General features: G+C 42.2%; 3 protein-coding genes across 12 annotated transcripts in view; 2 read left to right on the forward strand and 1 right to left on the reverse strand.

The window, feature by feature from the left end:
* The window catches only part of UMAD1 (UBAP1-MVB12-associated (UMA) domain containing 1), a 79,709-nt gene extending 73,467 nt beyond the window's left edge, over positions 1-6,242 (forward strand). Inside the window, exon 4 of the mRNA XM_085892306.1 lies at positions 4,313-6,242. Coding sequence (XP_085748432.1) covers positions 4,313-4,534 — 222 coding nt within the window. The 3' untranslated portion in view covers positions 4,535-6,242. The remainder of the gene's footprint in view (positions 1-4,312) is intronic.
* Positions 6,243-12,445: 6,203 nt separating this feature from the next.
* Positions 12,446-21,561, forward strand: part of LOC147021880 (protein FAM117A-like) — a 269,319-nt gene continuing 260,203 nt past the window's right edge. Inside the window, exon 1 of one of the 7 annotated variants that reach the window (XM_085892291.1) lies at positions 12,446-12,885. In XM_085892291.1, coding sequence (XP_085748417.1) covers positions 12,576-12,885 — 310 coding nt within the window. In that variant the 5' untranslated portion in view covers positions 12,446-12,575. Of the gene's footprint in view, positions 12,886-13,238; positions 13,257-21,561 lie in introns of those variants that run through there. The other 6 variants (XM_085892296.1, XM_085892293.1, XM_085892294.1 and 3 more) reach the window with 6 other exon arrangements.
* LOC147021881 (uncharacterized) overlaps positions 15,289-21,561 on the reverse strand; it is a 158,361-nt gene continuing 152,088 nt past the window's right edge. For 3 of the 4 annotated variants that reach the window (XR_015060978.1, XR_015060980.1, XR_015060979.1), the window contains one exon: positions 20,250-20,803. Coding sequence is in view for 1 of the 4 variants with exons in the window: in XM_085892307.1 (XP_085748433.1) it covers positions 16,266-16,321; positions 20,698-20,803 (162 nt within the window). In the remaining 3 variants the exon portion in view is untranslated. Of the gene's footprint in view, positions 16,322-20,249; positions 20,804-21,561 lie in introns of those variants that run through there. The other variant, XM_085892307.1, reaches the window with a different exon arrangement.

The following is a 21,561-nucleotide window of genomic DNA, read 5'->3' on the forward strand; positions in this document are numbered from 1 at the left end:
GTAAGGTACTCATAAGTCGAAACACGTCAATGTAATGGTTAGCGTCAGTGTTCCAGACTCCCTGTTTTTTTTTTTTTCTTCGGTATGACGGTCATGTTGACACTTCGATTTCTAGTGCGGTTATAATATAATATAATTAAATGGCTGCCGCTCAACGATTTCAATCATAACCGTCATTCCGGAAAAAAAAAAGCCAGGGAGTCTGGAATACTGACGCTAACCATTACATTGACGTGTTTCGACTTATGAGTAACGTACAAGTAAGGTATGTCGACGTGTGTCAACGATCGTGTAGCGTGCCTACAACTTATGCCAGCGTATGCGGAATGTGTGTCATAAGCGTGTGTCAACATGCTGAAAATTTCTCGACGTACTCGGCGTACAATGACGTATGCCAGCGTACTGCGACGTATGCCAGCGTGCTCTTAACGTATACAAAACTTACCCATAACGTATTCGACGTGTGCCAGCTTGGTTCGGCAAATTTTTCATACGTCGGCATACGCTGGCTAAAACGTCAAGCTGTGACAGCGGCTTCACACTTCCATGTCTAGTGCGGTTATGATTTGAATCGTCGAGCTGCAGCCTATTAATAGCCTACGCCATATGATCGTCGGTGATACGCTGCCACGCTATGCATTAGTTAGACTATCATTGGGCATAGGTTGTGAACGCCGACAACACGCTCAGCATTCGTTGGTTTAAGTTATCTATTTGTGATTAAAACATTCTGTGTACATTACTAATATGTTATGCATACGTCCAACACGTTATTATACGCCCAAAAATTTAAAAAAACCTCAATAGTTCAGCGTACGCCAACGTTTTACATACATTTTGATACGTTGCCATACACTGGCTAAAACGTCAAGGTGTGACAGCGGCTTTAATAATGGATTTTGTCACCCAAAAATCCACTATCTTGAATAATATTGTTACATTTGTGGGGGTCGGTCAAACGACTTTTGTTGAGATTTGAATGTATATCTTAGCATGGGCAGTGCGAAGCTGTATTTTTGTTCTCCCCACACAGGGGGTGGGGTGTCGTGATAATTAGCGTCATGATTATGGGTAAGATCCCCGATTCGGAACAACCCCTTGTAGCCATCCCTGTGTTTGGGAAATGATGACTGGGCTTTTGCGGTGTTGTGGCAGGCCATGATGGAAATGGAGGCTGGAGTGAGTGCAGGTATAACACAAGAAAAATGCACCAGGTAAGGAGGAGGGGAGCTTTGGTGCTGAGAGTATCAGGCTGGAAGAACAACATTGGAGAATTTCGGGCCCATGGAGATCATGGTGACAAACTAAAAAGAAGGTTCGAGAACGTCACTTGATCTGGGGTGATAAGAGGCGAGTCCGTGCTGGTTCTTGTTTTTTCTTCTTTTTTTCCTGTCTCGCTTGGCTCCCTCTCTCGACTCTGCCGCCATGCTCTACCTGGCATCATCGTCTCTCCTCACTGGTTTCACTTGGCATCTATCTCCTGGTCGTGCGCCCCTCTTCAGCCTGTCCCCTGGTTCCATCGACTCGTGTTTGCTATCTTCGGTGCAGAAGGAGGTCGGCGTTGGACGTGGAGTGTGTCTGAGTGTGGGAGCGCCCCATTTAGGCCTTTATTTATTTGTTTTTTGGTACCTTCTATTTGCTTTTGCTTGATTCCTTTCGTTGTACATATAATTGTTGAACATTTGATTATTGTATTTTGTATTTATTGTTGCATTTCCTGTATTATTGTGCGTTTTCTTGGCTCAGGTGATTAAACTGCAAAATCCCCAGTCAAGTCTCCCGTTGCTTTGCATTTCCCACGCACCCGAAAGGTTCCCGCCAAAAACTTGGAACGCCTCGGCTGTAACCGTTTGACCATCCGTGCACGGTCGGTTTGAACCGGCCCTACACGTGACAATACGCAGGGCACCTTTCAGATAAAATTCTCAGGAAAATACCTATTTCTATGTATAACCCGTACCCCAAAAATAACTCCAACAAAAATGAACTCCAGCTCAGGAGTGGAAGTATAGGAAACTCAAAAGCAGTTTTTTTCAATCAATGGAGAGAGCCATTTTATATGGTGTTTAATTCAGTGAAACGGATGACTTCTAACTTGTATGAAACAATACTGTATGATGAACGACATGGCATGTTGAATCTACCCAACAACTCTTAATGAGTGATTTGTGACATCTGTTAGATTAGCACAGTAAGAGCTCGTTCGTAACTTTCAAGTCATTTGCTTAGTAATTCTCAAACAGTCTATTGTGTTACAATTCATGTGTCAATCCACAAGCTTATTTTGCTTGCTGCTCTGGTGGTGTGTATTGAAAAAAAAAAAAAGGTTTAGATGTAGGTATTAAAAGCAAAGTAATATATTTCAACAAAAACAATTTTAATTCTTCTATCAAAATAATTGTTGATCAGAACAAAAAAATATATATACGTTCAATGTTGCATAAGATATACCACGATGCATTGCACTTTAAAGATGCTTGAACCCAGTAATAAAAGTTGGTCTTGTCTCGGTGCTAGAAATGTGGAGAAATAGAGCTTTCCCTTTCATGGCTCTCATGGATAAAATGCTCCCCAAATTTTGATCAGATATTTCTGGGGAAAAAAGTCTGGCATTGCCTTCACAAAGACTATTATTCCATTATTACTGGTGTGATAGACGACAACAACCACTACGACTACTACTACTACTACTACTACGACTACGACTACCTTTGGCCAGGGTGCCAGCAATAACTCGCCTACTCTGCGATAAACACTGTGGGATCGTTAATGTCCACCAATGACCAGTGCTGGCAGACAGGTCCTCCAGATTATCATCCCTCTGATAGATGGCACGCATGCACTGATGCATCGTCCTGCATGACAAACACATGGTGACAGTTTATAGCGGGTTCAAACCCAGACTGGAGTGCTTGAAGGCGAGTGCACATACGAGAGTGCACATACTACCTGCCCTTGGCTTCATAGCTAACTCTTGTAAAATATACCAATGGATCTTTAATATTCATTTGCGTGTGAAAACCGGAGACGGTTGGCTTAATACTCGTATATCCCATTTGATAGATGAGAAAGCCGTTTTAATGGAATATGTATTTTGTTGAGTCATCACGTCAAGACTGAAACTGAACATCTCAGTCATTTGCGCATTATTTCTGACCCATCTTTCCTGTCTTGTGAGATGCATCCAGCATACATGATTATATTTAAATAAACTTAAATGTTTGAACCTGGAACTCTCTCATGTGGCATCTTATTGGATACTTGTTGACATGTCTATGCCTTCACCATTCGACGATTGTGACTGTCCAATTATGGTATTTATTTGTGTTGACACGGCTGCACAAATTGTGCGTCCGATCATTTGGTTCGCGCACTAGTTACCCAGTCAGCATGCCACGAAACCCATTTGTCGTTCTTACAAAATGAAGTGGTTAAAAAAAAAAAATTCGGCCCAGGCAATCAGATTAAAAAAATATATGTATTACACAAGGAAAATATTTCTTATGCCATGAAGTTTACAAGAAATTGTTATGTGGTTGATGTTGAGTGTTTCTTTTTATGCCATCAACTGGCTTCACCCATGCACCCTCCCCTGGAAAGAATTTTTTTTTTTACAAAAACTACAATAAAGCCCCACAAAAAAACTTGCAATAAAAACATGTTGCATTTTCCTTTTTTTGATCTCGTCTTCATAAATTGGTGCGGTGTTGATGCGGCGCAGGCATGATGGGCCGAATGGGCACCACCTGCATCGAATTTCCTTGTGTGTATCATGGTCACTAGAAACCCATTTTTTTTTGCAAGCTGTTGTTACGGCCTTACCGAAATTAGATATTCTGTGGAACTGTTTGGATGGGCTATGTATGCTAAGCCGATGCAACACCAAGCTTGTTTTGTGTGCCACAGTATTTAGCAGCCATGATATCGAGAGAACGGAGGGATAACTTCTTCTTGTTTTTTTAACGTTTAAGAAATGCCCATTTAGTGAACATTTTTTTCTATCAATTACAACGATAATTACAAACTTACAAAATTGGTTGACTGAGAGAATGATTCTGAAGATAATCATTCATTCATATTCTCTCCACAAACAATTTTCATCCATTCATTCTTCTCGTCATCCTTGTGTGTGTAACCTACAGGCATTAACAAAGAAGTATGAAGGACATATTTTTCTGTTTTATCGAAAATGATTAAAAAAATTTTGGTGGTTATGCAAATGGGTTACCTGAAAACCTTTTGGTGGAACCCACTTTTAGGTTATGCAAGGTTTTCAATTTGTGCAGTACCCTGATGTATTTTTTCCCCAAAGCCCTCTGTAGAGAGTGCCATGGCATTGCAAGAAAGAGCAGCATCTCACCAGAGCTCTCTCGGAGATGTGCCATTCACACTGGCACCACACTTGCAGCTGAGACGGCTGTGCAACGATGAAACGCTCACAGCGGTGTTCCTTCAACTGGAGCAGATTGATGAGAAGCTTGCGAGTTATGCTTATGACTTCCAACTGGAACTCTCAGTCCTTTGTGACCCTTGAATGGGGCGTAATCTATCCCCATCACCTCTCTCCCCGGGCTTCTTATTTTCCTGGCCGTTGTGTCCAACATGTCATTCTTAATGGCACTCCGCCCATCCCTTGCTGGTTGTGACCATTGTTTTGGTCATTAGATCTTTTTTGATTACCAGCATGCTTGTGCACATCCATTTTGTTTATTCTGCATTAAATAGAGATGACTAATATTTTAGATTTGCCAAAGAGACGATGTGTAAGATGCCTATAAATGAATGCATTATTGAAGTTCTGAGATATTTTTTGCCTCAAAGGTTAAATTGCAAATCTTTTTTTTCCTCCACGGAAAAGCAAAAACTACTTGTGGTTTTGTCATTGTTCTCTTACTTTTAATGAAACGTTATAACTGAGAATCCATGACCATTTGGGTCCTTCAGTGGTTCATATGAACAGTGTTTGTTTGAAAGAATGTTGTGAATCAGAAATCATCATCTTTTGATTAACTTTATAGACTTCTGAAATGGTAATTTTGTTTCTTCATGAACTCTCACTAAACTCATTACTGTCCCCATAGCCTCCCTTTCACAATGCTCTTTTTTTACTGCCATTCTTCCACAAGTCCAGTTTATCATTTCCTGCACTTTAAGAGAATCCGGTTGAGTCTAGTTAGTAGTTACCCATCCATATCTGGGTTCTTTTGCAACCAAATATAGATAAGTGTTCTCTTATCAACATTGCTGTAGAATGTATTTTAACTTTTATGTTATCGTCTATGGACTAATCCGCAGAACCAAACAAGATCTCATTAAAAAGACAACCTCAGTCCGTTTAGCCACAGGAGTGCCTTCATCGGAGGTTATTTTCAAATCGTTTATTAATGCATTGTTTTTTTTTGGTGTTTTGGTATTGACAGCAAAAATTGAATAACCCGCAATGAAAGATATTATTTAAACCCTCTATGACTGACTTTTCAACTTTTTTTCCCCCCTCAAGTGCTGAGATTAAATCCTCGATGACCTCTGTGCATGAAGTATTTACCACCACGATATGGTATGGTTGTAAACGAGCTTATAATTGGCACACTACTTTACGTGGTGTATACACCGTTCAGGATGAGAAAAATGGTCCGTTTTGTTTTTCTACTTGAGATATGGTTTGCCAAATTTCCATCATAACCAAAACGCCCTGATTCTCTTGCTAGACACAGCTTTGGTTTGGAAAAGTAATCTTTTTTGTGGTCTCACGCTCATTCGCATACAAATATGTTCAACTATTCACCGTACATTGTCTTGTGTTGTTGGGCAGAATACTCATAAAATATGAATATTGCATTTCACTCGGGCCAAACTTCATATCCCGTAAAATGTTTGCTGCTAGAATTGTCTGCGAAGAGGAAAAGGAATTGCACGTTTTACTGCAAAACACAAAATCCCAATGCACTAGGCTTACCACGTTTAGCCACTATGTGGTTGTAACATTTCACTCGGAAATATCGTTATTTTGCTTACAAGTGCATTTGCTTTCTTCTTGGCACGAATTCATTACTTTTTGTTCTTTGTACCATTTTTAATAGCCAGGTGTTTTGTGGGTCAAACTTCAGTTATTGTTATTGGGAGTTCTTGGCACAAAAGCTTGTCTGATGCTGTTTGTAATTTGCTTTGTGGAGTGCATATGTTGTTTGCCAGTTTTCGATGCTCCAAGATTACTTGATAAGTAAATGGCATTTCCTGTTGTATTTTCTTGTCTGCCAAAGACATTCTTTTTCTTTTTTTTTTTCCTTGCATTATTTAATTTGATTGGGTGTGGTGCACACAAATACATTGTTTTCATTCTCCAAAATCCGATATATATATATATATATATATATATATTATAATAATATATATATATATAAAATATATTATTATAATAATATATATTATATAATATATGTGATATATTTAAATTATAAAAACATCATAAAATTATATATATATATATATATATATATATATATATATATATATATATATATATATATATATATAATGATGTAGTAGTTTTGTTAAACCTCTCATAAAGCCAAATTCTTATTTGAGAAGTAACCCTGTAAGCTATGAAACTATGTTAACATGTATGCATCAAACTCATGTAATGCTCGTTTGTTTGCATGTTTGAATGAAATAGCAGATTATGATATGACATTGTTTGTCATGGTCTTTAAGCATTCTTTTTGTGAAGTGCAATATTGCGTGCGTCTTCAGAAAATGTAGCTGTAATCAGTTTTCTTGTCTTGCTACGATGTGCTGTGAATGAAATACATTTCCTTTGCAAGTTCTATTTGAAAATGTTATTTTCTGTGAACATTGTTTTTATTTTTTATAATACGCTCACCTCTATTACCTTTTTATTTATATTTTTCAACTATTGTGTTGGACAGTATGTGCAATAATCTTCTCCACATTTTGGAAGTTGGTACCTTTTAAGAGAAGGAGCACGTTCATGACAACCTGCAACACAATAAGTAGTGTCTGATGTGGCACACCTAAAGTTTTGCCCTTGAATGGTTTGGACTCTTCATAGTACAAAATATCCCTGTACAATCACCAAGGAATTGCTTTTGCTTCCAACCAAACTGTCGATAGATGATGAATTATGAAAGCCACGGGCGATGTACTTTCCCATTGTATCTGCTAACTTTTTCAATGTCCATACACAGGAACAATGTTTTGGTGCAAATTATTTAGTAAAACTTACTTTTTTTATCTAAATCCCCCAAATCTCTTCCTTCCCCTACCCACCATTTCTTCCAAAACAGAATGCTCTCTGCAGCATGTAGATGTCCCCCACCCCCACGAAGGGTGAGAAGTTCTGTTCTGAGTCAATCTTGACACATTCTCTGCTACTGGTCCCAATGGCATTTGCTCTGCAATCCTCAAGAATTCCGCTTTAATCGTATCCTCTCATCTTTCTTGGTGAGTCTCCTGCCTTCATCTTAAGTTGTAAACGGCACCTATATTTCCAACAAGAGTTACCGCTCTTATCCACTGAACCACAGACCAGTCAACCTTCCCCCCATTATAAGTAAAGTAATGGAATCTATCATTTCTGCAGACCGACAACATTGTCTCTTTTCCAAGCCTCTAATCTCTGATCATCAGATGGAGTTCTACCCTAGATATCCTTCCCTATACAGGGTGTTTGAAGACCCTCGTAAGACCCCCTCCCCACCCAAAGACCCTGACAAACCTTAAGATTCTGAAGAGCCCTAAGATCCCTAAGACCTTGAAGACCCTTCAGAACCTTAAGACCATTTAGAATCTTTCGAACACTAAGACCATTTAGACCTTTTTGAACACGAAGACCCTTTAAGACCCCTCAAACCCTTAAGACCCCTCAGACCCTCCTTATCACCTTATGTAGACCGACTGCAACCGCCGTCCATCAGGAGATGAGCGTCTGTCCCACTTGGGACTATTCATTAGCTCATCTACGATGAAGTAGAGACGACCTGTTGCAGCCATAATGATGTCCTTCAGTCACTTAGTCAGTCAGTCAGTTAGTCCTTCAATCTGGTGATGGGTCCCATTAACATTATTTTTTCCTTCTCCTCCGAGGCCGCACAACGGATTGTTTTTTTGTTTTGAAGCTCGGCATGGTGATTTATGATGTCGATGCACAAAAAACAATGCAGCCCTTGAAAAAAATATTCCATCCAGGTGGTGAGTTCATTAGGTAATTAACTCAAAATGTGATCGAGGTTTGTATTTTGATCACCTGTTGCAAGACTCCATCATCTCAAAAGATGTTTCATTGTTGTTTAATTTAAATTTCTTAATTTAACCTCTAATTTCATTGGATGTTAATCACAAATTAGATTTGAACCTCTTAATGTCGTTAATGTCCTCTTGTTCTGAAGAACGGGAATGAAAGGGAGAGGAGAAGACAGAGAGTTGAAGCGGGGTGGTGGTGGCACAGAGGGGGGCAGTCCTTTCAGTGCTTTTTAGTCCCATTTCGTTATTTTAACCTTTTAAGACACTTTATATCCTTTAGGCCCCCGAAGAGCCTGTGGACCCCTTCAGACTATTAAGACCCCTTTCGGCTGTTTCAACATTTTAGACCCTCTGGACCAGTTAGACTGCTTAGACCCTTTAGACTTTTAGACCCTATAACCCCCCAGACCTGTTAAGACCTTTTAACACCCTTGAGACATTTACATTCTTTATACCCCAACAAACCATTTTAGACTCAGACCATATAGAACCATTATAGACCCTTCAGAACCATTAGACCATAACTAATTTAGGAATGTATCCTTTAGACCTTCAGATCCCTAAGACCCTGTAGACCCCTTACACCTGAAGACCTTTAAAGGCTTTCAACACGTTAGACTCCTTTAGACCCCTCCACCATTTAGACCACTTTAAACCCAAACTACGACTGGAACATACCCTTTAGACCCCACCAACCTTTAAACCCCTTATAACTCTTTAAAGCCCGATTTACACTACCAGTCAAAAGTTTTAGAACACCCCCATTTTTTCAGTTTTTACTGAAATTTAAGCAGTTCAAGTCCAGTGAATAACCTGAAATGGTACAAAGCTAAGCGGTAAACTGCCAGAGGTTAAAAAAAAACAAGTTTAGGTCATCAAAAACTGAAAAATAATGTAAATTTCAGAGTTGTTAAAAAAGGCCCTTTTCAGGGAATAAGTAATGGGTTAGCAACTGCAGTTGTTCTGCAGCAATGGAAGTAAATTAAGCCTTGAAAGTTGATGCAAACAATTCCTACAGGTGTCCCAACTTTTGTTGATGAGTTACAAACCCTCTGTCTGTATAAAAGCAGTGTTGGAACAGACTGTGTTGTTACACCCTCTGAAGCATATTGCTATCATAATGGTGAGAAAAAGACAATTAACAAAGGAAGACAGACAGACCATTATAACCATTAAAAGTGTCGGTCTTTCCTTTAGAGAAATTGCAAAGCAGCCAAGGTGTTGGTGAGTACAGTTTCCTACACCATCAAAAGGCACTTGGAAACTGGAGGAAACTCTGACAGGAAGAGGTCTGACAGACCCAAAGCCACAACACAATCAGAAGACAAGTTTCTGAGAGTCAACAGCTTGCGTGATAGGTGGCTCACAGGACAGCAGCTTCAAGCACAGCTCAACACTGGTCGAAGTTAGGAAGTCTCAGTTTCAATTGTGAAGAGAAGACTTCGAGCTGCATGTTTGACAGGTTGAGTGGCAGTAAGAAAGCCATTGCTAAGATGGCAAAATAAGAAAAAGAGGCTTGCCTGGGCCATGAAGCACCACCTGTGGACTACTGAAAACTGAAAGAAAGTCTCATGGACCGATGAATCAAAATTTGAAATCTTCAGTTCATCACACAGGGTTTTTGTACACTGTCGAGCAGGCGAAAGGATGGTTCCTCAGTGTGTGACACCAACTGTCAAACATGGAGGAGGAAGCGTGATGATCTGGGACTCTTTTGCTCGATCCAGAGTCGGTGACTTGCACAGAGTGACTGGCACCCTGAACCAAAAGGGCTACCACAGCATTTTGCAGCACCATGCAATACCCTCTGTTCTATGCCGAGTTAGTCAGGGGTTCATCCTACAGCAAGATAACAACCCAAAACATACCTCCAGGCTATGTCAGAACTATCTTAGAAGAAAAGAACAAGACGGAAGGCTTTAAATCATTGAATGGTCAGCACAGTCTCCAGACTTAAACCCATCGAGCTGATTTGGGATGAACTGGGCAGAATTGTGAAAGCAAAGCAACCTACATGTGCAACACATTTGTGGGAACTTCTGCAACAGTGTTGGGAAGAACTTTGTGAACAATATTTGATTTCCATTGTGGAAAGAATGTCACGAGTATGTTCGGCTGTTATATTTGCAAAAGGTGGCTACTTTGATGAATCAAAAATTTCGATTTAATTTTGTTCAACAAAACGATTCCATGATTTCGTTTTTATCTACAATTGTTTATTTGTTCTGTGCTTTAATTTCAGAGTACGTTGAAACATGAAACTGCTTAAATTTCAGTAAAAACTGGAAAATGGGGGTGTTCGAAAACTTTTGACAGGTAGTGTATCCTTATTCCTCATCCATCTGAAGACCCTTTTGACCTTGAGATTGTTTTGACTCTTTCGACCCCTTTTTAAGGACTTTTCAACACTTTAGACCCCTTTAAACCATTACATCTTTTTTGACCGTTTCGACCCTAACTACTATTGGAATGTACTCTTTCGACCCATTAGATCCCATAGACCCTTTAAACACCTCTCAACCCTTTAGACATTCACACCCTTTAGATCATTTTGACCTGAAGACCATTTCGACCTGTTTAGACCTAAGACCCCTTGAGTTGTTTTATTACCCTTATAGTTCTTTTAAGACCCTTCCAACACTTCAGATCTCTTTAGACCCTTCCACCCTTTAGACCTCTTAGACCGTTTATACCCTTTGCACTCCTTTAGGGTGTAAAAGGGTTCAAGGGATCTTTCACTGGACAAACCGAATGGGACATTTTTCATCAACTCAAGATCAGCTCATCCTTCAAGGCCCCCACGGGCCTATCATTTTCCATCAAATCAAACTGAAAATCAACTTTATCACCTTATGCACTCCCATCAACGACCGCCCGCCATCAGGTGAAGACCATCTGTTCCACTTGGGAGTATTAATTATTTTTTATTATTATTATTGAATGCACCATCTCGCGAGATGATGGGATCTTGGCGACGTGTGATGGACCATAGATTACATTCTGAGTTAATTAGCTAATTATCTCACCACTTGGATGGAAATTAAAGAAAATTCATTTTTGGTTCGTTTTTGCGCATCAACGTCATGAGTCATCATGAGGAGTAGAAGAGGAATGGACTCCACTGCCTGGACCCACCACTGCGTGCCTGGAGGACATCGTGACGGTTTGAAAGGCTCACGTCAACTTCGTCGCAGACCAGCAACAAAGAAGCCAACACAGTTTGTGTCCCTCCCTCGGCCAATGGCTGAACATGCTCTGTATTTCTCATCTCGAAGCTTGTCCCATCCAAGCCATGCCCCTCCGCATGGCCAAAGTCCTGCAGGATGGAGCGTGGCATTTGAAAAACACCTGAACACCTAAAAAACAACTCGGTCCCGAAAACCATTTAACTATGATCACGATTATTAATAATCCGTAACCTATACACAGTTACTTTCGACTCCTGTTCCCATACGGAACATGTACACCCACCCACGCCATATCCGCCGGTATTGAAGAGCGAGCACACACACACACACACACACACACACACACACACACACACACACACACACACACACACACACACACACACACACACACACACACACACACACACACACACACACACACACATATCCGCCGGTATTGAAGAGCGAGCACACACACGCACACACACACGCACATGCACACACACACACACACACGCCCATACATACACACACACACGCGCACACGCACGTGCACACACACGCGCACACGCACATGCACACACACACACGCACACACACACACACACACGCGCACACACACACACACACGCGCACACACACACACACACACGCACACACACGCGCGCGCACACACACACACACACACACACACACACACACACACACACACACACACACACACACACACACACGCATGCACACGCGCACACACACACACACACGCATGCACACGCACACACACACACGCACACACATGCACGCACACACACATGCACACACACAGACACACACACAGCACGTGAAGAATGACGAACTCCGAGTCCACCTGATGAAAAACGACCGTGCTAAACGGGGCGCTTGTTTCACGCGTTCATTGCTATTGTACACGTCACACACCTCGCGCTCCTTCTCCAGAGTGAACGAACGCGCGCGCGTCTGGGCGGGCCAGTGATTCCCGCAGCCAATGAGGACCCGATTAGCTTTCTGTACGCGGGAGGGGGCGGAGCTTGGAGCTGCGAGGCGTGCGTGCCGGAGCGACGGCGGGAGACGCGCTGCCGAGAGGTGCGGGCGCCGCGATTGCACCGCACACTCTGAAACACCACCATGCCTCATCGGGCAAGCGGCGTCGGCACGTCTTCGCCGGGCCGGCCACAGCCCCTGCGTGCTACCGTGCCTTTTCAAGGGACTTCTGAAAGCGGTGCGACCACGTTTCTTCGGACACACGGTCGTACGGGCTGCGGTTCGGTGGGAAATCGCGCTGGAACGGCGACGGGAGTCTTACCCGGTGCCGCGGGCTCGAGGTCGCCCTTGAGCGGCCCGTTACTCGGACCGTGCACCCAAGACCACGGTCGACGTTTCGTGTCGCCCCACGACTCCCCGGAGTGGCACAGGGACGACTCGCCGGTCTGCAGAGGTAGGTTCCATCATTATACGAGCGGTCGAGGGTCGGGCGGGACGGTCGGCTTCATTTGTTGAGGCCGTGAGTGCGGGAAGGATCTGGTTCGTGGTGGGGGGGGGGGGTTGGCTCACTTGGTCCTCCCAGCGGCGGGTGCCTGTCGTGCCTGCCGTGCCTGCCGTGCTTTTTTTGCCCCCTCCGACCCCCCGTTCGCGGGTTCTGTGCTGAGTTTCAGCGCTTGTGCCGAATGAACGTGCCGTGCAGTTGGACGTGCACCGTGTAATCAAAGCCGTGCCGATTTCCCCGCTCGTGTTTACCCTTGTCGTGGAAACACCCTTTGGCGAGCGGTGCACGGAGCGCGGGACCCGGTCCGCTTCACAGCTCGTGAGGTAAACACGGAAACCCAGCGCCGTGTCACACACAAACGCACGCAGCGCGGCACGGCTTCATCGAAACGCCTCCGATCGATGACGTCACACGTCACGCATCGATATAATTAATGTCATCGAATTCAAATTGGAAAAAGGAATTTTGGAATTTCACCTCAAAATCACGAAGGACTCGAATCGTGTGTTTGTGTGTTTGAAACGGTCCGAATGGCGCGCGCGCCGATTAATTTACCTCAGGGGTTTATTATAAACGACCTTTTCGAGGTCGAGGCGCGTTTTACGGATTCTGCCGAGTTTGTCGTGTGGGAGACGTCCGGCAGGGATGGCGTTTCTCTCGGGCACATGTTTATCCGCGCTGTGGAAATACGCGGCCGCGCTCTTCATGTCGCGTCGCCGAACGAGGATGACGTCACACAGTTAGCCCCTCCCACCGCGGACAGCGCGGTCAATGGCATCCCCCTCGACCTGCCGCTCAAGAGTCCACCTGGTGCGGGGTCGTGAATCGGCAATTCGTGCTTTATCCAAAGATTCTAATAAATACTCCAAGCACCAGAGCTTGTTCAAGATGTTCCTGCAGCGAGATGTACATTGTACAACATCCCAAGAAACGGATTCACCAAAAAAACAATGTTATTAATTCATTTTTATTTATTTATTTTTTTAACGAAAATACAAGACGTGACGTCATTTTATATATTTTTTTTCAAGTTGCAAAATGCAATTCTCATTGAGTCATGAATAATACACCGCCATAAAGGTGAAGCCTCACACGCGACATGTAACGCCGTATTACTTACTACACCACCATGTTACGAAACCCATTATCCTGACACCTCGTGTCTATCGTTTAGTCCGTCGCAGATGGACGTCAGATAGTGAGATCTACATGTTTGGTGTAATATTGCTGTCAGCAAAGTGACGGGACGGGTTAAGTGCTGGACACCAGGATGCTGTGCACGTCTGTGGAGGTCGAGCCTCGTGTTGGACGTAACGCCGCAAATATATCACGGACTTAATGCCGTAATGAAGTCCCAACGAAAATAGCATGACGGAGGGATGGACGGACGGAGCAATCCGGATACTTAAATACACACTACACAGTATAGATAAGTACAGTTCAAATAGCTTATGTGTGTTTATATATACTAGTGCGTGCCCGTACGTGCGTGGCCGTACGTGGAAAGAAAAAAAAAAAAAAAAAAGAAGAAGAATTGTGACATCAATTGTGAGGTCATAGCACCGTGTCCTGTCATTGGTTTGGTAAATAAATGGCCATAACTTGGGAAGCACTTGTCCAATTAATATCAAACCTTGAAAAGGCACATCCTCAGGTCCCCAGCATCAATTGTGACGTCACATCAAACGAAGAAGAAGAATTGTGACGTCAATATGATGTCATAGCACCATGTCCCGTCATTGGTTGGCAAATAAATGGCCATACCTTGGGAAGCACTTGTCCGATTAATATCAAACCTTGAAAAGGCACATCCTCAGGTCCCCAGCGTCAATTGTGACGTCACATCAAACGAAGAAGAAGAATTGTGACGTCAATATAATGTCATAGCACCATGTCCTGTCATTGGTTGGCAAATAAATGGCCATAACTTGAGAACCACTTGTCCGATTAATATCAAACCTTAAAAAGGCACATCTACAGGTCCCCAGCAATATTCCTGGCAAGTTTCAATTAGATTGGACCAGTCGAGTGGTTGTCGAGAAACAGCGGTCACAGACTCAGACAGACAGACACACACACAGACAGACACACACACAGAGATTATATATATATATATATATATATATATATATATATATATATATATATATATATATATACATACATATACCATATTTCCTCCAATAAACACCCTGGGCATTTTTTTTAAACTCCTCCTTTGTGCGAGGAAGGCACTCGTTGGAAGGAACATTCTTTGTGTGGTGGTTTATAAGTTTTTGCATCTCTCGCGAACTTCCATTTTTCTTCATACAATGAAGTCATTTATCACATTCATATTCTTATGCATACCACATTACATGATCTCAATGGAGTCATAGCTATTATACGTTGGCTCATCAGTCACGGCACTTACAATGGACTCTTCCTGCACATCGACCTCTTCTACTTCCACATTTTATGTGCCACTAGCTGTGCCTACCCATTGCTTTGCTGATTGGTTCAATAAAAAGACAAGTTTCACTTCATAACATGATTGCATGTCTATCTGTGAGTCTTAATGAAAATATAAAATGAATTTTAACAAATGAAAAATAGTTTTTATTACACACAATTGTTGTATTGTTTTACTTTTGTTGTTCTCCTAAGTAAATCGATTATTAGCTTTCAATGGTACCATTTTTATTATCCCATGGCAGCAGGAACCCTTCAGGATAAAATGTGACGGACGGACACTGTTCCTTTTAGTAATAGATACACGTACTACGAAGGCATAAATTGTTTGGCAGTGATTTTTTTTCTTTACCCCCAACAACTGCCCTGTGGTGCTAATTGTAGGGGTTGGGGGGGGATTTTTTGGAAGTTATGGAGTGGACCGTAAAGTAGACCCCAGGTTCCCCCCCCCATACAATTTAGCCCTTGGTGACCCTAAAAAAGTTTCATACTGATTGGATAAAGCGTTTCGACATGTGCAGTGACGTCATCATGAAGCTACCCATGACATCATCAAAATTTCCCCTCACAGGACTCAAAGTTTCCCTTGGGGAGTACTTCAAATTTGCCAAGTTTCAATTTTTTCCATGGAGCGGTTTCGGAGATGCAGGGGTCCAAAGTTTTTCCTTTTTTCTAACATGTCTGCCACACCACGTGACCTATGACGTCATCACAATTATCATTAAAACATTCCACATGAGTGGTGACCCATATGGTGAAAATTTTCATGTCAATTGGATAAGCGGTTGCAGAGAAAATAGAGAATATTGGCATGGATTTACGGACAGGCGTATGGATGGATGGACGGACGGACAACCCATAAACATAATGCCACCAGCGACTTAATCAGCGGAGGCACAAAAATGGCAGCACTGAGTCGATGGAACAATTGTAGGTTCTGCAAGGTAGAAACAGGAAGTATGAGCCACCTCCTATCAGGATGTAAAAAAAAAAAAACAACTCATTCAGAACAGCTGTACACTCAGAGGCACAGTAAAGTTTGTGGAGTAATCCACTGGCACGTCTGCAAAAGTCTCAATATCTCAATTCCAGAAAACTCATGGAAACATTAACCAGAAGCAAGAATTGAAAACGAGAAAGTGCCGCTCACGTACGACCTGATGATCTGATCGAGCTTGAATACAGAAAACAAAGCACTGTGACCGGATATCATACCAAAGTACAAAAAAGAGAAGGCATTGCTAAGTGAGGTGTTCATACCAGTGATTTTGGACTAAACGATGCAGAAATCAATAAAATGACCAAATACCAAGACCTCAAGAATGAAGTGAAAAGATCTTGGAAACTGAAGAATGCCAAAGTTGTACCAGTGATAGTTGGAGCTTCGGGAATGATGACAAAGAATGTCACAGAGATCTTAAAAGCCATCCCTGGGAATATTAGTACAAATGAATTGCAGTTGGAAGCTGTCCGCGGCTCGGTGACGATCCTCAATAGAGTCCTCAGAACAAAACTTTGAGAACAGAAAACTTCACAACTTGGTGCATGAATCGTGATCTGTTGCTGAAATGGAGGTGGATACTCCGAGACCTGGAAAGACTCTGTTCTACCTCTGAAACCTGCATATGTAGAACGTGCGAAGCCTAAAGTAAGAACCTTCGTAACTTGTAAGCAATTGTCCGATTTTCCGACGACCTGCATGATCAGCTGGGCTCTGTTCTTCAGAGGTTTCAACCCTTTCAGCCGAGAACCTCTCCAAATGCTGGGTCCATAACCTCGACATTTGTCCACAGCATTATATTCATGGCCTCAGTCAATACAGTCACTCCAAACAGTCAGTCAATCCACAAACGAGTACACACGCATCGGTATACCTTTCTGGGTCTTGGGATAGTCTTCGTATCTCTTTCTGATAACGTTTTGAACCGCCCATCGATATTGTCTCGTTCTCTTAGGTGTATCCAAGGAAAATGGTGCAGAAGGAAGGAGGATGGGGTTTGGATCCCCATCCTCATTTTGAAAGGGAAAATGACAGAAATGACTAATTTAATCGAACAATTTTACCTAATTGAGCAATTTTGTTGTTTTATCATTTTGATGTCAAGGCCTGGTGCATCAGATAATCAAGAAGCACCTATGATGTTGGCCATGTATTGTGACCAGTTTTTGAGACAAGTGGAACGCCTCCCCTTTTCTAAAGCTTGGATTCAGTCTGCTCTTAATGAAGCTTGGATTGAGGGGAGTCGGGAGCTAACATTTGGTGGTTAATCCCTTGATTTTCTCTCCACCCCACCCCCCTCCCTCCCTCAAGCCCTAACTCTCTTCTTGCCTTGTTTTAAGCATTGAGCAATAACGTCACCCTTTCTCCCATAAAACATTCTTTGCAAAATGGCATCTGCACGACATTAATTTGTAAAAAGACAACCGTGTACTGTATACACAAAAGGCGCGATTGGTTCTGAGGCTCAAGGAACCAGTTTATGGAGAGGAAATGATGAAAGTACCAATTGTGTTCATCTGTATTAGATGATCTTTTTGATCAAACGGCGTATGTTTTATTTGCTGCTGTTAATCAGTTTTACTTTGGTGCTTGGTGCCTTGCGACCGCCAACAGTGCGTATGGTATTAATTGGGCGAGCAATTATTGCACAGGGTATAGCTTAAGGCAACGAAGGCTGGACGCGCAAAAACGCACTGCAATCCCAGCTGTGACAACCTAACCATTGTGCATTGTATTTAAACATGACCTTCTCTCGATCCTTTCAATGTTCTTGTCCCACTGTTTCCCTTTCGCTCCACTTTCTGTTCATTGACCCATTGCCCCCGTATTTCCGCTCTTCCATGAGCCTCAATACCTGTACTTAAAGAGCAAACCTTGATACCATCTATGACTGCGATAAACATGGCAATGTTTTCGTGAATTGAAACTTGTGCTGTATTTTCATTTTTCTTGCGACTGTCGTATGCATATAACCTATAATTTGAATTTTTTTTTCATCTGCATAGTGCACTGTCAGTCATTATACAAACAACCCCTTCTTACAAATGCTGCAACCCGATGGGCTAGTTTTGGTGACCTCTTTGACGTCTCGAGTTAAACGTATCTCAACCCACATCGCATCCCCGGCAACTGTGGTAATTCAAGCTGTTTTACACTGAGTCTTTGCATTGCCTGCTTGAGGATGGTTTGCATCATATGGTTGAGCAGTTTTGTGATGGTCTCTCGTCATGCCTGAAACAACCTAAGACCACAGCTGGAAATGATTTCAATGCCACGTTTTCCAAAAATCCAATTATCCTGGCTCCAAATTCTAAAGATGTTGGCCTTTTGTGTAACTGTTTGTAACTAAAACATCGGTTGTAACCCACGCTAAATTGTTCCCCCTTTATTTGTTTTGACGAAGGGTTAATGTCTGCTTGCTTCCCATGGTGGGTAGCATACCTCGATCAACTTTCTGTTCATCCCATCCGTTGTTCTCCCTGTCCACCGACACAGAATGACACTATCTTTAAGTGTTAAGACTTTTTTTCCATTCTTCTTCAAACATACTAGTTTTCTTCCTTTGTTTTGGACAAAAACTTTCCTCTTTACAATTCCTTCCCTGGGCCTGTTTGATGTTTTCCTTTTTAATAATAATCGTTTAATCTTGCTTTTCTCTCATAAGTCACGAGAAGCACCCACTCCCTCTGGGAGGGGGGGGGGAGCTCATGTTATTATCGTTATGATTATTAATACCATCACAGAGTAGCCACTCCACAGGCGATCTTGTTTCAAGCATGCAGCACGTTCTTCTGACACATCCTGTTATTTTGGCAGTGTATCGGCAACAGATCGCTGCCTCGATCGCTCCCGAAAACAAAATTAACCCGGATTACACACATATATATATATATATATATATATATATATATATATATATGTATATGTATATACACACACACATCATGGTTATAGAGCTCAGATGATTACACTTGCACCCTCCCTCCTTCCACCAAAGGAAGAGAATGCCAAGATGGGCAATTTTTTTTTTTTTTGAAAACTTGATGGAATCAAATGAAACTTGTACACACACAGCTTCAGGGTGCCCTCATGAATCCCTGAAAGTTTCAGCTTCTGAGGTCAAATCCTGTCGGGAGAGTAGATGAAACATACAACATACATTTCCTCCATTATACTGTATATAGCGGTTCATAGAATTGTGCAAAACAACTACTGGTATTTGAGTTACTGACCAGCTGTTGGCAAGAGTGATGAGTTTGCTCATTTGATTCCACTTGACTCTGCTCCCAGAGTATTGGCAAGAGTACAACCTGTCACTTTCATCTGTTACAAGTTGGTTCTCTGGAGCAGTGGTTCCATACCCCACTTGGGTAATTAATGAAGGAAAAGTGAGAGGAGCGGGAGGCTGGGATATGGGAAGCAGTTTCTAACCACCAAGTGATGATAAATCACAAAAAAGAGATATTGTTGTTGGTTTTTTTTTTTTGGAGGGGGGGGGTGTTTGTTTTTAACTACTAGCTTTTCGTTTGGTGTCAGGAGCAGGCTTGGAGCTGAGAAAGGGAGCAGAGTTGAAAACGTTTTCTGATAGCAGGAGTTTGAAGTACAAAATTGAGAGCAAAATAATGTTTTCAGCGCCCGGTAAAGCGCATACCTCCACCAGGCTGAACAGTTTACATTTCGTTTTGTTTTGTTTACAACAGTTTACTGATAGGCCGGATCTAGTTCCAGACCTGAACCAAAATCGAATCGGCTTTTTCTTGTCACCTCACCAACTCATCCACCAAGTTTGTTCATTACTCGTCCACAATTTTTTGAAATATCGTGCTATATCATCGTTTTTGGCCCCATCACCCAATGGTGAAGAATCGCTTTAAAAATTGTGTTATCTGGATCCGGATCCGAACGAAAATCTAATAAGGTAGATTTTGATTACACACCATCATCGTCGATCTTGCACATGTGTTATTGACAACCAGAGGTGGTTGCACAAGGATGGTTGATAGTTCAAAAAGGGGTTGGGGGAGGAGGTTGCACAGTATGTGGGGCATTTCGGTTTAAGTTCTCAGAATAATACACAATCACTCAAGAAAGGCCAATGTTTATTCGCCTTTTTCCAGTATACAGTATAAGTACGTATAATCAATAATAGAATGGAGGCCCATTCTCTTCACTCAGCTTTGGGACTTTCATGACGAGTCGAGAAACCTTTCAAATTTAGAATCAATCCTGGACCGATCGACACTCCATCGCAGGAAACTCCACTGAAGGCGACAGGAATTTGTAATTTGTTCAGGTTCCCGGCGATAACTCACCTTCTCTTCCTGAAGGACACCATGGGATCTTTAACGACCACCAACAACCGGTGCTTGTAGATCGGTTTTCTGACTTAATGTCCACCGGATGAATGGCGCACACACCCTGTAAAAGCGAAACACCACGGTGACAGTTTAATTTTGGCCCAAAATTCGAACCCAGGCAAGCTTGACAGCTCAAAAGGATGCCTCAGCTATCCCGTCAGTCATTTACTTGGTTCAGAAAAAAATATTTCCTTACAAATTACCTTCAGATTGAAAAGATATGTACTGTATTGCCGTTTCTTGGGCTATTGTGAAACATTTTGAATGCTTATCGTATTTTGCTCTGCCATAGGATGGTGGTTTTGGATCACGCAAAAAGATTCTCATTTGACTCGACTGACACCAACATGCAATTCAAGTGCATTATTACCTCCACCGCTGAAGGTGAATGAGGTTATGTTTTCACCCCTCTCTGTCTGTTTGTTAGTTGCAAAATCGAAGATTTTTCGAGTATATTAGTCAGTCAATTTTGTTATTCTATCTGTTTGTCTGTCTCTCTCTGTCTGTCTGTCTGTCTGTCTGTCTGGTTTGTCACCTACAGGTCACAATTTTTAACCGATCTTCATGAAACTTCACCCTAAGGTAGAGTTTGTCATAAGGAAGAAGCCTATTGTTTTTGAGGTCAAACTAGTCCAAAAGGTCAACATAGGCCAAAGGTCAACAACTTAGAGGAGATTTCTAAAATCCTCAATTTTCAACCCATTGACTTGAAATTTGAAGAGGATTTGCTATCACTAGTGCATGCCTGTACGTGCATGCCCGTATGTGCGTGGCCGTATGTGGAAAAAAAAAATACAACTTTCAAACCGTGCGCCAGAA

This window comes from Eptatretus burgeri, chromosome 8 (genome assembly GCF_056783735.1).
Source record: "Eptatretus burgeri isolate ZD-2024b chromosome 8, Ebu_testis_v1, whole genome shotgun sequence".
NCBI classification, from domain to species: Eukaryota; Metazoa; Chordata; class Myxini; order Myxiniformes; family Myxinidae; genus Eptatretus; species Eptatretus burgeri.